Raw genomic sequence first — 17,311 nt, 5'->3', positions numbered from 1 at the left:
ATTGGTCAACTATGTAAAACATATCCAGATCTTGGCATATATATACTAATGCTTTCTCTCCTTCTTCATACTAGGCTATGTTTACCCATTTGTAAATATATTTTGTTGGTCAATAAAATATAGGCTCACTAAAGGCAAAAATGATTTTGCTTTTGTCTATATGTCCCCAGCACCAAGTACACACTAAATACTTAACAAATGGCTTGAATGAACTGAATTGCTAAAGAGTTGCAAAAAAGAAACCTCAAGGTCAAAATTTAAAAGAAATTTAGGTTTATCTTAGGGTAATGTTAGTATGAGGAAATATGAATGAGGAAATAACTAAGTTTGACTCTGACACTGAGTCCACTGATTAAGTCACTAATCTCAGTGTTCTATATGAAAAATCGGGTATTGTTTATAACTTATCACCTCACCATTTTGGGGGAAGAAAACTGTAAAATCTTAAAATACTACTTTTTGTGATAAAAAAAAAAAGTAATTGTCCGACGACTGGGAAATGGCTAAACAAATCACAGTACATCTAAATAAAGTACTGAATTTGAAGAAATAATAAAAGTGAATTCAAAGACTCTGTCACAAACACAATCAATAAAAAACTGGCACACTGATAACATCTAAAAAGAATGTCTCAATCTATATCTCTCTATAAGAAGAATAACAGAATGTTTTAATATTAAGTCCCCTAGAATAGTGGCTGTTCACTGCTTTGATCAGTTACATCTTTCAATGTTATTTGTCCCTGCAATTTGTTCATTTTGCATTAGTTCACACAAGTCTTCCCGAGTTTCTCTCAAACCATCTCCTTCATCAATTCTTACAGCACAATAATAACTTATCACATTCTTATCCTGTAACTTGGTCAGCCATTCCTCAATTGATTATTTAGTTTTTAGTTATTTGCCACTATTAAAAGAGTTTTTTGTAAATATGGGTCCTTTTTTTCTTTCTTTGAACTCTTTGGGAAATAGACCTACTACTGGTATTGTGGAATCAAAAGGTTTGCACAGTTTATTTTCTGGGCATAGTTCCAAACTGTTCTGCACAATAGCCAAGCCATTTCACAGCTCCACCAATACTACATTACTGTATCTATTTCCCCAAAGCCCCTTCAGCATTTGGCATTTTCCTTTTTTTTTTTTTTTTTTTTTTTTTTTGCCACATTGGTCAATATGATAAGTATCAGATAGAACTTGAGGTTTTAATTGGTATTGAATTATTAGTGATTTGGATCATTTTTTTCAAATAGCTATTATTGACCAAAATTTTTTCCACTGAAAACTGCTGTTCATATTATTTGTCTATTTGGGAAATGGCTCTTATTCTTATAAATTTGAATAAGTTCTCTATATATCTTGGAAGTGAAACTTTTATCATAGAACTCTCTTGCAAAGAATTTTCCCCAATTAACTGCTTCTTTTCTACTTTTGGATACATTAATTTTGTGCAAAAACTTATTAATTTAGCATAATACAATTTGTTCATTTTTATCTCCCATTATCTCCTTTGTTTGTTAAATTCTTATACTATCCAAAGATCTGAGAGGCTATTATTCCTTGCTTCTCTTAACTTATGTCACCATTTATGTCTAAGTCATACACTCAGATAGAACCTATCTTGATATTCAGTATGATATACTGATCTTTATTTAATTTCTGCCAGACTATTTTCAAGTTTTCCCAGTTTTTGTCAAATAATGAACCTTACCCCACAGATTAAAATACCTATGGGGTCTTTGGGTCTATCAAATTTCAAGCTATTTGTGCTCCCTTACTTCTCTATATACAATACATCTAATTTGTTCCAATGGTCAATGTATTTGTTTCTTAATCAGTACACCAAAGCATTTAATGATTACTGTTTTGTTGTAGCATCAAAGAACTGATAATGGTGGACCCCAGTAAAGGGGTGAAATTTTCCCCTTTTCATTTTCTTTCCCCCCCATCATTTCCTTTAAAATTCTTGAACTTGTCTTCTTCCAAACCAATTTTCTTACTATTTTTTCTAATTCTACAAAATAATTCTTGTATAGTCTAGAGTAGCACTGAATGAAAAAAATTTATTTTAAAATTTAAATAATTAAAATTGTTTTAAGGCCATAATTATGGCCTTTTCTATGATAATAGTTCAGCCTTTTGTAAATAGTGTTTTATAATTATATTCATCCAATTCTTCTGTGTGTCTTGTTAGGTAGTCAGTATTTTATATCTTCTGTAGTGACTACAAAGGAATTTCTCTATTTCTTTCTGATGAATTCTGTTGATAATATACAAAAAGTGAAAATTTCTGTGGGTTTATTTTATAGGCTACAACTTTGCTGAAGTTATTGTTTCTAGGATTTTCCAAATAAACCATTGACAAAAAGTTTTATTTCTTCTTTGCCTTTATTCCCTTAATTTCTCTTTCTCATCTTATGACTAACTAATATTTCTAGCACTATGATCATTGCTTTATTCCTAATTTTATTGGAAATGTCCCTACTTTACCCACACTGCAGTTAATGCTGGCTCTTGGTTTTAGACACTAGAGTGGCTGACTTCAAGCTATATGGAAAAACCTAGATTCAGTTCATCCAGTTCAGCTAACCCTAAGTTATTTTAATTGTACCATTCTATATCCTACACAAATATTCCTGGGGATAGAGCTGTATAAATAAAATCTTTCAAACAAGTAGGAAAGGGATGATGCAGAGATTCACACCACACATTTATCTTATCTGAACAAAGGAAAATATAAAAATATTATCTTTAAGAAGGCTCACCACCTTCCAGGAAGGTCACTGAGAAAAGAAAAGGGAAATATAATGGAAAAAGGTCATGAAAGAGTGTCAGATTCTAGAACAAACTAGAAAAAAGGGAGAAGGAAAAATGGAATGTTTTGTAGAAAATCGAATACCAAAAAGAAAGGCCATTCAAACAGGTTAAATGATCAGAGGTCTAAGAAAGATGAACAATCTCCTTAATTATATTCTTGTCTGAGCAAAGAAAAGAAGGAGAAAAAGAAAAAAACATAATAAAAGTAGAATTAAGTCATCTAGACTTGGACTAGGTAACAGAAAATATTAGTCTGAGAAAAGAGACTATGATCACATTGCTGTAAGCAAAATGATCAGAACACATTTTTTTTTTAAAGTAACACTAGAATTTGATAGAAAAAAAGTAAAAATTGAACAATTACAATCTCAAATGTTAACAAACTCAATTTGTCCATAATAGAGAACAAAGTATCAAGAAAGATTAAAAAAGAATAAATTAAAAAAGGAGAATCCAACAGTATTCTGTATACAACACTCACGCACAAGGAAGTAAGACGAGGAGAAAGGATAAAATTTATTATTCTTCAGCCAAATGGAAAAACCATCAAAAATAATCACAAAAACAATCACAATACACAAAGTAGCAAAAAGGACACAGTGGATGATAAGAGTGCCAGGCCTGGAGTCAGGAAGATATAAGTTCAAATCTAGCCCCAGACCCTTAATAGTTGTGTGACCCAGGGCAAGTCACTTTTGTCTCATTTTTCTTATCAAAATGAGGTAGAGAAGGAAATGGCAAACCACTAATTTTGTCAAGAAAAAACAAATGGGGTCACAAAAACTTGGACATAACTGAAATGACTGAATAACAATAAAAAACAGGTATCACCCAAGAGTGAAATAGGAAAACAATATCAATTAATAAATGACTCTCAGTATTAAACATATATGCCCAGAATGGCATTGCATCCGAGTACATATGGGAAAACTTAACTGAAAAGTTCAAAGACCTGCAGAATAAGTCAAAACACTACAGGTTATCCAGTCATCTGTCCTGTTATCACTGCCATCCCATTTTTCCCTTCCTGGACTAACACTCTCAACAACAAATTACAATCTCAAAATAATAAAAGATGAAATTCTGAAAAGTAGAGAAAAAAATAAAACTGACAAAATAACTATTGGAAAAACAATACCAAATGAAGGACTTTTATTTAAGAGTTTAAAAATTAATAAATCATTAGTAAATAAGAATTTTTTAAAGAGAAAATTTAAAACCAAATGGCAAAATAAAAAAAGATGAGAAGTTTACAATGAATAAAGAGGAAACAGAATAGAACAGAATATATGTTTAAATATGCCAGCAAAAACTAAGAATGTAAAAATTGAATATAATATGAAATATCAAAAATCAGTAACAGATAAAACAAATGGCAAATAGCCCAACCTCAAAAAAAGAAACTGAACAAGTCAGATACGAACTAACTTACATACTACATAAGTTAATAAGGGAATCTTATCAAAAATTAGAGAGTAATTAATAGAGAAATAGAATAGAGCAAACTCCTTTAATGAGACAAGTACAGCTCTGATACCCAAACCAATTAGGAATAAAGCAGGGCAAGAAAATGATAAACTAATATTCTAATCAGTAAAAATTATAAAGCCATGAGAAGCAGTAGAATAGAACATCCACAGCAAAGTAAAGTCTTCCCAAACAGAATTGAGGATAAAAATGGAAAGATAACAAATAGAAGAAAAATGGGCAAAATCTGTAAAAAAACAAAAAACACAAAAAACCCTATTATAAACAAACTGTTTTTAGTGGCTGTGAAATTACTATATTTGGCTTCTAACATGACCATCCTCAAAGTGCTTACAGGGAAAGAAAATGTCACTAAAAAGAACAAAAATGTAGAAAATATAAAATTTCACTGTTTAGTCTGCTAATTATGAAAAAGTGTTTTATTCACACACATGAAAAAAATGCTGTTTTGCAAGACTGTTTAAGATAAAGAGGCTCCCATCCAAATATCAAAATCATTTAAAATTCCTTTAAACTGTAACAGAAATAACTCTACTTAATGATCACCTGATCATGAATGTCAAATGAAGTACAAAACAAGAACATAAATGCTTGCCTAAGGGTATCACCACTAAAAAGAAGATTTATTAGATTTATTATAGAATTCAAATTGAAGAGATTCATTCATAAGGATGGTAAGGTTCATCTAAAGCCATCTATTGGTAGATCAAGCTCCAGAATTTAGTAACGTCTCCCAGAAGACATCACTAGTCTTCCTTTGGATAGGAGATCTAAGTATCCACACACTAAAGACTAAATGGATGAAGACTATTTTAACATGTATTTGAATGGACAACTTATATAGGCTGCCCTTCAGTCGGGGAAAGATAAATTTTTCATAAGTTTGTTGATCTACAGTTGGAAGGGAACTCAGAACTCATTTTACAGATAAGAAAACTAAGCCCTACCAGAAAGGTTCCATGACTTGCTCCAATCCATAGAGGAAAAGGATGAACCCAGATACTCTGGGTCCAGAATTAGCACTTTTTCCATTATATATGCTGCCTCCTAATGAACAAATATGTATCAGGAATTTGGTCCAGAGTGGAACAAGAGAAGGAAAAGTAACTGTTTTCAGGAAATTGTAAAACTCCTTAAATGAACCTAGAGCATCCCACAAAGTTCAAGTTCTATCTTTTAAATTCCAACATTGTACAAGTATTGCTGCACAGTAAAGGAACAAAGATTACAACAATCTTCAAAGGATTAAAAATTACTGTCAATGAAAAAGACATATCAAAAAATGGAGCAAAATGCCACATATAACCAATGACAAACTTCAAAGGAGTAAAGAAGTAAAAGATTGTTAGAAAGATTGTTAGATTAGATATTGTTAGAATCCTTACAAAGTGTTAACTCTATGAAACTGATAGAAGCAATGCTTATGTTCACACCTTTAAGAGAATTTACACGTTAGAGTTCACAAGTCTGGGAGATTCACAAGTTACACCCCCCAAAATCCCACTCTCGGAGGAGGAGTCAGCCTTTGAGTTTGGACCTCTAAAAGAGCATGAGCTGAGTCAGTTGAGGAGATTGACAAGCTAGAGACTGCAATCGGGCAGAACTAGGGATCAGAAGAGGAGAACTAAAATTCAGAGAGAGCTGGAGGCTGAAGCTGGTAGAGTAAGCTGCTAGAGCTCTTGGAACCAAGGAGGGAGATAGGCCACTAAGAAAACTAACTGGGCTATTTTGAAGGAGACAATAAAGGATTTATTAACACCTGGCTGTATTTGGGGTGATTATTATATAGAACTGAAACTAAGGCTGCCTCCAGAAGCCCCCCAAGAAACCTGTTCCACAAAGAACAATCATATTTTTGAAAAGAAGAGAACACTACAAAAGATGTCATCAAGAAACTGTATTTTATGAAAAAAATTTTGTCCAAGTGGTACAGGGAGTTATGGACAGTAATCCAGTACACACAAGATGTCAAGAAAAAGCAAGGAAAGCCCCCAACATATTAGGTGAACCTTCTCCAATCACTCCCCAGTGGTAAATTTATGGGAGGACAAAATTTATACAGGATTTAGGCATAGATATATTGAGGTTTGTTTGCAGAGAGCTTTTCAGATTGATGAAATTAAATATTCATTTGAATATTTGTGGAGATTATAATAAACAATTTTTAATTTTATTATAGTAATCTAGTTAGATTGATATCCAGGATGCAAGAATGGATAAATAATAAGAAAATAATTAGTATCAATAATCATGTTAAAAATATACAAAAAGATGAACAAAGTCTAGAAAAATGCAGTAGTCATTTTATGTTAAAAACCACTATAAAGCACAGAAAAAAATATTCTTTATTATGACCAAAAGCATTTATTTTAAAACACTAACATCACTTGAAATTAATTAGGAAACACTAGAAGCTTTACCAGTAAAAGTAATGTGGCTATTTCAGTTGACATATACAAGAAATGCTAAATATAAAAATAAGAAAAAAAAAAAAAAACCAAGGAAATAGTCATTAATGATGCAAAATTATCCCTAACTGCGGACAATTATCATGTTTTACTTTAAAAACTCAAGGAAAAAAAAATTAAGATAGATCAGCAGTTTTGTCAGAACATATTAGAAATTCATAAAATTGTCTGTGTTTTTGCTATTACTAACAAAAGCTAACAGGAAAAGAATAAGAGGAATTCCATTTAAAGTAACTACAAAAAGTATAAAATATTTCTAATTTCTAATTTATTGCTTGTATGGAATAAATAAGAGAGAAGGCAAGGATGACACCAAGATTGACAATCTATATGACTAGAAAAATAATGTAATCTTCAACTTTTTTTTTTTTTTTGGATCTTCAACTCTCATAGAAAGTCTAGAAAAGGATAGTGTTTAAAGGCATAATGAGTCATACTATGGACATGCTATGTTCACTGATGGGATATCTAGTTTGAAATGTCGAAATGAAAGTTATGATTATGATGAGGAGGAATTAGAGGTGAGGAGAGAGACAAGAGTCAGATGCCTATGTCTGAGAGTCATCTGTACAGAGATAACTGAATCCATGAAAGCTAATAAAATTACCAAGTGAGATATTAGAGAAGGCCTGGTGCCAAGCCCTGGGTTATATGGCCCCCGTTGTGATAGGCATGGCATGGGGAAGACATTAACAAAGGACATGGAGAAGCCAGGAAAACAGAAAAGAAATCATCCAGGAGATGAAAAGGGTCAAAAAAGACAAATGCTGAAAAGAAGTCCCATTAGATCTGGTGATTAACAAACCATTACAGATTATGGCAAGAGTAATTCTTGTTGAGTAATCACTGAGGCAAGAAGTCAGTCTTCAGACTTAGTTTAAAAATCTAAAGCAAAAGGAGGATGATGGCTTATATTGTAGGAAGCAAAGTGGAGAACAGCTAAAAAACAATTACTGGTACATAAATGTAATGAAATATTTTTGCACCAAAGTAAATGATGAAAAGTATTGTCTCAGAAAAACCTTATAATAAGGTTTAATGTAAAATCTATATTAACTGATGCAAAGTGAATGAACAGAACTAGAAGAATGATTTCTACAAATACTATAATAATGCTAAATAAAATTACTCTGAAAGAATTAAGAACTTTAACTGATGTGATGATCAATCATGACCCCAGGAGACCGATGTTGAAGCTTACCTGTTGGCAGAAATGTGATGGGATAAAGGTACAAAATGAAACCTATGCTATCAGATACAAGCAATGTGTGTACAATTGGTTTGTTTGACTAATTTTATTTGTTGCAAGGAATGGCTTTTATTAAGGGATGGACTTATGCACAATGGATGGACAGTGATGGAAGAAAAACAAAACATCAATCAAACATTTTTAAAAACAGAACTGAATAGAAGGAAGTTTGGAACAGGACAGAGCCAAACAATCATTTTGTAACTATATTAAATTGAATATGTACTTAAAAAAGGTACTTGAAAATTCACAGTCTCATATTCAATCCTGTTACTCTTTGTATATTCAAATGTTCAAATCTGATATTTAAGTTGATAGTAAATCTAAAATTTAAAAAGCTACCTGGTGAATTTCAATGGACCATAGATCACATATACCTCTTTTGCAATGTGTTAATTTGCTAGTTTGTTTTTCTCCTTTTCCTCCTTTCTATGTTTCTCTCTAACCTTCAATTCTTGAAGTAACTCTCTATTAAGGAAGTATGTGTGTGTGTGTATACACATATGTATGTATACACATAATAAATAAAAAACTCTCATTTAAAAATACATTAAGATTAGGGAACCTTGAACTCTTAATCTCAGTTCCTCAAACATAGGAAATAAATAGGATTACTTTCACCTTGGCAATAACAAATCAAGTTTTGAAAAATTTAAATGCTAATTAAAAATGAAAATGAACTATGCAGAAAAGGAAACATGTAAAGGGAGTAATAAAGTAGCTAAAACTGTCTTTTACAATCTAAAAAGGGTTTTTGTTTTTACCAAAGTAAAATATATAAACTTAATTTTAAAAGGTCACAGCCACCTAATAACAGGAGTAATTTTAGAATTGAGAACCATAAACAAAACTTAAGCCTCAAAGAAGCTTATTTACTTAAAAATGACAAAAGGAAACAACTAAGATCTTTCTCTTTAATGTTTCTCTATGAAATTCACAGAAATGACAAATTTTTATGTCCCACCCAACATAAAAATAATTTCATTTTGCCCCATAAATCTCTAATTATATTAACATTAAGTACCTCCCAACCATAGTCAGTCTGCTTTCAATAGGATCTCAATCCTTTTAATAAGCCTTAGAACTTAATTATTATTGTCAAAATTGTTAAAACAAAAACAAAATGGGTGCTTCTATTTATTGAACTACATATGTATAAAAACAATTACCTTTGAAATGTAGGTGAGTTTAATAGCTCCAACAGGAGGGGATCCAGAAGGAAGATTCTAGGGGATAAAAAAGAATTATAATTAGAACAAAATTTAACAAATTAAATTGCTACTACTCTCTCCCACATTTGCACCCTTAAAAGTAATAAGGAAGTTAAGATTGAGCACTTCTAGATATAATAAACAGCACTTCAATGTTTTCGTATCACCCCTGAAAGACTATCACAATTCTAATAAAAAGGACATTATTGATAAAGATTTTTTATCTTTCAAATTGGTCCTTTCTTAACTCAGTTGAAATATTTCTTCCATAGTACCAATTTATCAAGTTGTATAGTTACAAGTCATAAACATACAAGTCAAAATATTGCTGGCAAAAAATGTAAAGTCTGTTAATATTGTTTTGTTAGAACAAATGTAAATTTAGGTTTTCAAAACCTATTTTGGTTTTTGTTTGAATGATGTAGTATTATTTTTAAAAACTGATCAGACTCAAGTTTATCAAGTTTTAGTCAATGAATTCATGTAATAAAGATGAGATAAGTTCTGTGGTTTAATTCACTTCAACTCAACTTAAAAAAAAAAAAACTACATGTATTAGATGCAACGAAGAATTCAACAATGTGTAATCACCTCAATGAATTTACATCTAACCAGGGAAATAAGAAAAATATCAAAATAATCATATAAATCAATATAACATTCCAAAAGAAAACTTTTAAAGGCCTTTGGATGCTAAGAAAAAAAAGAAATCATGTTCTTGAAGAAGAGGGATGAGAATATAGAAAGGATTCATAAAGAATATTGCATCTGAGTAGGAAAAGGTATTCTAAGCACGGGAATAAACATGATGGCTTGGAAAATCTAAAGGTTTTTAATTTGAAAAATAATCACAAGTCCAACAGGGCAGAACTATAGAAATCTCTAATTTGTCCAAAGCAAGAAAGTGAAGAAAGGCTGTAACTGACTGACCTCTTCATACTTGACTTGTTTCTACTCTTTTTCCATTAATGTTTTCAAATTTCAAACCTTAAATTTCACATGACCATAAATTTCTTTTTGATAAGAAGGAATTTATGTAACTCATACTTTTAATAGTTTCCTGAACAATGAGCTTCTAATTAACTCTGGCTCAAATTTTTAATTACTGCTTTAATTTCATTCCATCATCAACCCTGACTTGATCAGTTTTCTAACATGAGAACTGATCGAGCTTGACCTTAAAAGATCAAAAGTCCTACTATATTGCATTTGTTTCTATTCATTCTGCAAATATTTACTAAAAGGCTATTATGTTCAAAGCAGAAAAAAAAAAAAACACTTTTAACTGACAAACATGGGAAGCGAAGGAAATTACATGATCAGAATTAAATTTTATAAATCTTAATCTGACATTATTAAATGTGAATTAAAAAAAAGTTTCCTGATCCCATAATGCTTACTGTCTGTTATGGGAGATAAGACATATCAATAATATAGAGCAGAACATATGAAGGGCTAAAATGATGTACAAAGTGCTATATGTTACAAAAAAGGGATTGCTTCTGAAGGATGGTAATAACAGTGACATTTGAACTAAAGGTTCATTAATGAGGTGACATTTGAACCAGACCTAGAGGGACAGGAAGAACAGGGAGAAGAACATCTTGGGGAATATTTTAATAACAGTTTCTCAGTATGGCAGTCACAAAAGGATCAATGAAGGAAAAGTAGAACGAGTCTGAAAAGGTAAGTTGCTACTTATCTGGCCCATATTCCACAGACCACAAGGATTCAGTGGAAGAGTTCCCAGGAGTAACATGATTAATCCATGATCAGAAAAAAATTAATAATTTGGCAAAAGAGAGCAAGATAAATCAGAAAGAAGCCAACAACAGGCATACTAGTTAAGAAAATAATATGGGGGAGGGGGGGAGAAGAAAATAATGATTTGACTCCCACAAGTAAAAAGAAAAATGGTGATACAATTAACAAGATGGGACCCTGTATGAGGTGAAATCTGGTGTGAGACATGTTCCTTTTACAACATCCACATGGAGAAATCCAGCAGACACTTAAAAATGTGGGAATGGAATGAGTGAGGGGAGAGAAGACAGATAATCACAGATTCAGGGCTGAAAAGGACCTTAAAAACCATCTAGTCCAGTTTTTTTTTTTTTAACTATTTACAACTGAGATCTTTTCTCTTCTGAAAAATTTTCATGTGACTTCAGGTATTAAGGTATATAAGATAGGTATACAAATCAAACATTTACTGATATTAAATTTTAATTTCACGACTCTCATATTCAGTTTTATGACCTCATATGGGGTCACAAACTGCAGGTTAGGAGCTCGGATCTAGTCTACCCCACTAATTTTGCAAGAAGGAAAAACAAAAGTCTATAGAAGTGAATTATCCAAGGTCAATTTAAAAATCAGTTCAAATTATGAAATGAAAAATAGATAATTCTGATTATATTAAATTAAAAAGATTTTGCAAAACAAAGCCAATGCAGCCAAAATTTGAATGAAAGCAGAAAGATGGGAAAACTTTTATACCAGTGTTTCTGATAAAGGCCTCATTTTTAAAAAATATAGAAAACATAGTCAAAGGTATAAGAATAGAAGTCATTACTCAATTGATAAATGGTGAAAGGATATTTTAAGATGAAGAAATTAAAGCCATTTCTAGTCAAATGAAAAAATGCTCTAAATCACTGATTAGGGAAATGCAAATTAAGATGACTTTGAGGTACTACATCACACTTCTCAGATTGGCTAAGATGACAGGAAAAGATAATGATAAATGGTGGAGGGGTTGTGGGGGAAACTGGGACACTAATGCATTGTTGGTGGAGTTGTGAAATGATCCAACCATTCTGGAGAGCAATATAGAGCTATGCTCAAAGGGCTGTCAAACTGTGCATACCCTTTAAACCAGCAGTGTCTCAATTGGGTCTGTATCCCAAAGAGATTGTAAGAAAGGAGAAAGAAGACCCACATGTGCAAAAATGTTTATAGCAGCTTTTTGTGATGGCAAGAAACTGAAAAATGAGTAAATGCCCTTCATTTGGAGAATGGCTGAATGAATTATGGCATATGAAGATAATGGAAATTATCATTCCATAAGAAATGAAGAGCAGGCTGATGTCAAGAAAGGCCCGAAAAGAATTATATGAACTGATACTGAGGGAAGAAAGTAAAACCAAGAGAAAAACTGTTCATCTTGTTGCTACAAGATTATGTGATGATCAACTATGATAAACTTAGCTCTTTTCAACAATGAGGTTATTCAAGGCAATTCCAATATTCTTGTGACGGAAAGAACTATCCACATGCAGAAAAAGAAATATGGAGACTGAATATAGATCAAAGCACAATATTTTCACCTTATTTTGGGGATGTTTTGCCTTTTTCTCATGTTTTTTTTTCTTTCACCTTTTGATCTAATTTTTGTATTAAAAAATGACAATTATGGAAATATTTTTAGAATTGCACGTTTAATTTATATTGGATTGCTTGCCGTCTACAGGAAGCAGTCAAGAGGAGCAAAGGAAAAAAAATTGGAATAGTTTTGCAAAGGTGAATGCTGAAAACTAACTCTGCATGTATTTGGTAAAATAAAAAGCTTTCAAAAATGAGGGAGGGGAAGAAGAAAAAATAATGAGAAAGAATCTTAAAAGGCAAAAGTAAAATTGTGATCTGTCAAGATGGCTATGACTAAGAAAGTATCACACAGAGGAAAAATGTTTTAAGATCTTAGAACTCAAGCTAAAATAAAAATCTGAGGCTCTTCGCAAAGATTGACCAAGATGCCCTGAAGAGTACAGTACCTATTTGTTCTCTAAAGAACGATAAAAGTAGACACCAGGTTTTATCAGGTGAGATATCTTGGAAGGGTTAAGGAAGAAAGTGACTCAAGGAAGAATGCTGAAGCAGTTTTATCTGTTGACCTAATAGCAACAATAGAGGTCTGTTGTCTTCTTGGAGAAAACATCCAAGACCAAGAGAGAACCTCCAAAGCATTGTCAAAATGGTTATTATATCATCAGTGGAGATCCTACAAGCTCTGATGATCCACGTGAAGGTGAGGGAAGCTTCCAGGAGGAATCTAGGAAGTATTGCTCAAGAAAATAAGGCCTCAGGCACGAGGCTGCAGAGCTTAAAGGTATCAAATTGAGAGTTTGTTTCCACATAGCCAAAAATAAGGAATTCAGGAGAGACAAGCAGAACTGGGAAATGAATGAATGATTAAAACATGATTAAAAACAAAATGTCTGAGGATGGTGAAAGAAGTATGTTCAATGAAGAAAACTTGGTTTTGTTTTTTAAGTTATCTTGGGGAAAATATGATAGCAACTGTCAACAAGTGAAAGCTGAGATGCCCAATTCATAAGTCCACAAACTCATATATTTAAAATTGCTAAGGAGAATCTTTAAAAGTAATTTAAATTCAATTAAAAGTAATTTAGTTCAACTCCCTCATTTTATAGAGAGAAAACTTGGGGTTAAAGGTGATCATAGGTTTCAGGTGGCCCACTAATTTTCTAAATTTTCTATTCTGGAATACTTGATATCTAGGGGAGGAAGGTTAGGGAAAGGGAAGGAGAAAAAAATTGCCAGGGCAAATTTTGAAAACTATCTTTGCATGTATTTTGAAAATAAAAAGCTACCATTAAAAACTTAAAAATAAACAATCTCTCCTGGATCTATTTTCCACATCAGTTATTTCTCCACTGAGATATTTCAGTTTTTTTTTTTCTTTGAGTTTTGTTTTATCATATCTTGATTTCTCATAAAGTCATTAGCTTCCATTTCCTCAAGTCTAACTTTTAAGGAAATATTTTCCTCAGTGAGTTTTTATACCTCCTTTCTCATTTGGCCAATTTTGCTTTTTAATGCATTCTTTTCCTCATTAGTTTTCTTTATTTCCCTTTGCATCCCAGTTTTTCCTCTTCCTCTTACTTGTCTGCAAAATCCCTTTCCATGGTCTGAGACCAATTCTTTTTTTTTCTTGGAAGGTTTGGATGTTGGATTTTTGACTTGGTTATCTTCTTTTGAGAGATGTGTTTTTATCTTCCTTGTCACCACAGTAATTTTCTATGGTCAATATCTTTTTCTGGTGTTTACTCTTTGTTAAATAGGGCTTTTATTCCAGGGTGGAAGGTCCTAAACCTTGAGGGTTTTGTGTAGATGTTTTTCAGAGATCCTTTTAGGAATCTGTAAATTTTCAGTTCTTCCAAGATAGAATGATTCAAGGAGAAGTGTGTTTGCTACTCTCCTGACCTATTCTCTGGATTATGAGTGACCATCAGCACTCTTTTCTGCCCTAGAACTGTGAGGAGGATCCCCAATCCCCTCTGGCTATATGTGCTAGTGCTCACCCTGGGACTGTGAGACAGCTCTGCAGCCCAGATCATCTGTAAACTGAGACTTCTGGAAGCTACTTCCACTGCTTAATTCAGTGGCTCCCAAGGTGCATTCCTGGTTTGCTGGGGCTCCCCCTCATATCCAAGTGCAACTAATCTTTCCTGACTTCCTTCCAAGTTGTCTTTGGTGTCTGTAGCCTGTACCATGATTGTGCTCTGGGCCCATATTGGTGCAAAAGATCTTTTATTGCTGACCAGTGACTGCTTTGACAGGAAAATTGTTCCACTCCATCTTTTTGTGGGTTCTAATGCCCTAAAATTTGTTTAGAGTCATTGGAAGAGTTTGGGGGAGAATTTGGACGATTCCTTGCCTTTACTTTGTCATCTCAGCTCTGCCTCCTCCAAATAAAATGATATTAAGAAAGCATTTAGCAGTCCTTAAAGAATTCAAGTCATCTGGCCAAAGAATTCCATCCCTGGGCACTGAAAAAATTGGTGCAAGGGCAAGTAGAATTGTCCAATAACTGATTATTAACCAGATAGTTAATGAACATCTTTAAAAGAAATGGTGAATATAAACAACCACTTTATGACATTTGACATTATGATGGCAAATCATGCCAGACTAACTTTATTTATGACCAGGCAGCAGTTACGACCAAGATCTGGGAGTTATAATCAATCACAAGCTCAATGAGACCCACAAGTATGATATTTAACCTAGAAAGTTAAAGCCATCTTAAAGCTATATTTAAAGAGACATTGGAGGTGCTAAGCCTACACCTGGACTGCCAGACTACAGCTGGAGTCTTGTGTTCACTTCTAAGTGTCACTTCATAGGAAGAACAGGGATAAGCTGGAGAGAATCCAGGAGGGCAATCAAAATAGTGAAGAACCTTGAATCCAAACCATAAAAAGTTTGGTTAAAACTGTTCAACTATTTAAAGAGTTGTCACATATAAGAATTTTATTTGCTTTATCTGGTTTCAAAGAACAGAATTAAATTTTAAAGGAAGAAAATTTCAGTTTGATGTAAAAAAAAAAAAAAAAAAAAAAAAAACCTTCTAAAGTTTAGAGCTACAAATTTCCTTGAGAGATGTTTGAAGAACAGCTTGGGATGGCCAGTGAACAGAGATTAGAAAACATGAATTTGTAGTCAACATATATAAATCTGACACAGCTTTGTGGCTTTCTACTGACACAACTTTGTAGATTTTTGTCAACATATAAGCACACAAAATGGCAAGTGTGAATCATTCAGAGTGGAGGATTAGAGAAGTGGAATCAACATCTAAAGAGTCTTCTGATAGCTGTCAATGCAGGAATTAGTGAGTTTGGTCTCTTGGAAATTTTGTGTTGCTACAATCATAGGTATCTTGCTTAGCACAGCAGAAACAGCTGTAAACCAAGTGGAATTCTATAGCATTATATACCTTAAATATGTCATTTGCCTTAAAATCATAAGTGTTTTAATTATAAAGAAACCTTAAAGATAATCTAATCCACCCCCAACACACACACACACACACACACACACACACACACATAAAATCTGTAGCTAAGGAAAAATTATAATATTAAGGCTAGATTTCTAGAGGACTTTCAGAAGGATATCTATCTCAGCAGGATAGATACCATGAGAATGGACAAGAATAGAGTGCAAAGTCTTTATTGCCTCTTACACAGTCTGTGTCTGTCATAGTCTAACCCAGTCTCTTCCAGCAGTCTGACAGTCTGACTTTTCTCAAAGCCCTTGAGCTTCTTTTGTAAGCTGGCATGGTGAGTCTAAAGCAGTGTCTCCCCTTAAAATGTCATATAATCGTTGTAACTAATAGGTAACTAATAGGAATTTTTCTGGAGCTATGTACAATTTATAGTTCCTTAGTGTTTCTATGGTCTTTTGTCAACATGCTTCTAACATTTGTTCCTCAGGTGCATTTCCCAATATATCATCCATGTAATGTAATAACATACTTTTGGAAATGCTTTTCTTACTGGAATAAGAGCAGCAGCAACATACATTTGAGACATAGTAGGGTTGTTTTTCATTCCCTGTGGCAAAACTGTCCATTCATATCTTTTATGAGGCTCAGCTAAGTTAACGCTGGGCACTTAAAAAGCATATCTTTTCATATCCTCTTTATCCAGAGGGATAGAATAGAAACAATCCTTAATGTCTATAACCCAAAGAGGCCATTCTCTAGGCAACTGAGTAGAAGATGGAAAACCAGGCTGAAGAGTTCCCATAGTTTCCATCTGTTCACTAACTTTTCTCAAATCAGTCAACATCTTCCACTTTCCATATTTCTTTTTTACTGAATCCCAGTAATTTCCCAAGAGTCACAAATGGAGTAAGGAGCAAAGGCAGAATCTGAACAGATTTTCTGGCTCTGAATTATAGTCTCTCAAAATTTCACTTTACCCATTTGTAAAACAGGGATAATAATATTTAAAGAACAAGTGGAAAAACTATGAAGGGCTTTGTAAAATGTACTGTTTACAGAATGTCAGCTGTTATTATTTCTCAAAATTATATTTATTCATCAGTGAGACTGTTTTTATTTCTTACTTTGTTTATTTTTATCTTAGTTTTCATTCCTACTTATAGTAACATTTAAATGAGCTACTTTTAAAATGAATATTCTAAATATCTTCCAAATATAAATTAAATTATCATTTTTATTTTATTATGTGATTTATTTATGTCTGAAGGTTAAAAATTTTTATCTTGTGCCTCTCACACACCCATACTCTGCCTTTCATTCCTGGAATA

The 17,311-nt window shown here is 32.7% G+C and overlaps 1 protein-coding gene across 3 annotated transcripts in view; it reads right to left on the bottom strand.

Moving 5' to 3' along the window:
- PLEKHA1 (pleckstrin homology domain containing A1) overlaps nt 1–17,311 on the bottom strand; it is an 81,046-nt gene that overhangs the window by 37,451 nt on the left and 26,284 nt on the right. For all 3 annotated transcript variants that reach the window (XM_031955991.1, XM_031955989.1, XM_031955990.1), the window contains exon 3: nt 9,188–9,244. In XM_031955991.1, coding sequence (XP_031811851.1) covers nt 9,188–9,244 — 57 coding nt within the window. The remainder of the gene's footprint in view (nt 1–9,187; nt 9,245–17,311) is intronic.

This window comes from Sarcophilus harrisii, chromosome 2 (assembly GCF_902635505.1).
Source record: "Sarcophilus harrisii chromosome 2, mSarHar1.11, whole genome shotgun sequence".
NCBI lineage: Eukaryota > Metazoa > Chordata > Mammalia > Dasyuromorphia > Dasyuridae > Sarcophilus > Sarcophilus harrisii.
The sequence above is the reverse complement of the archived record's forward strand: the minus strand, read 5'-3'. Positions and strand labels throughout refer to the sequence as shown.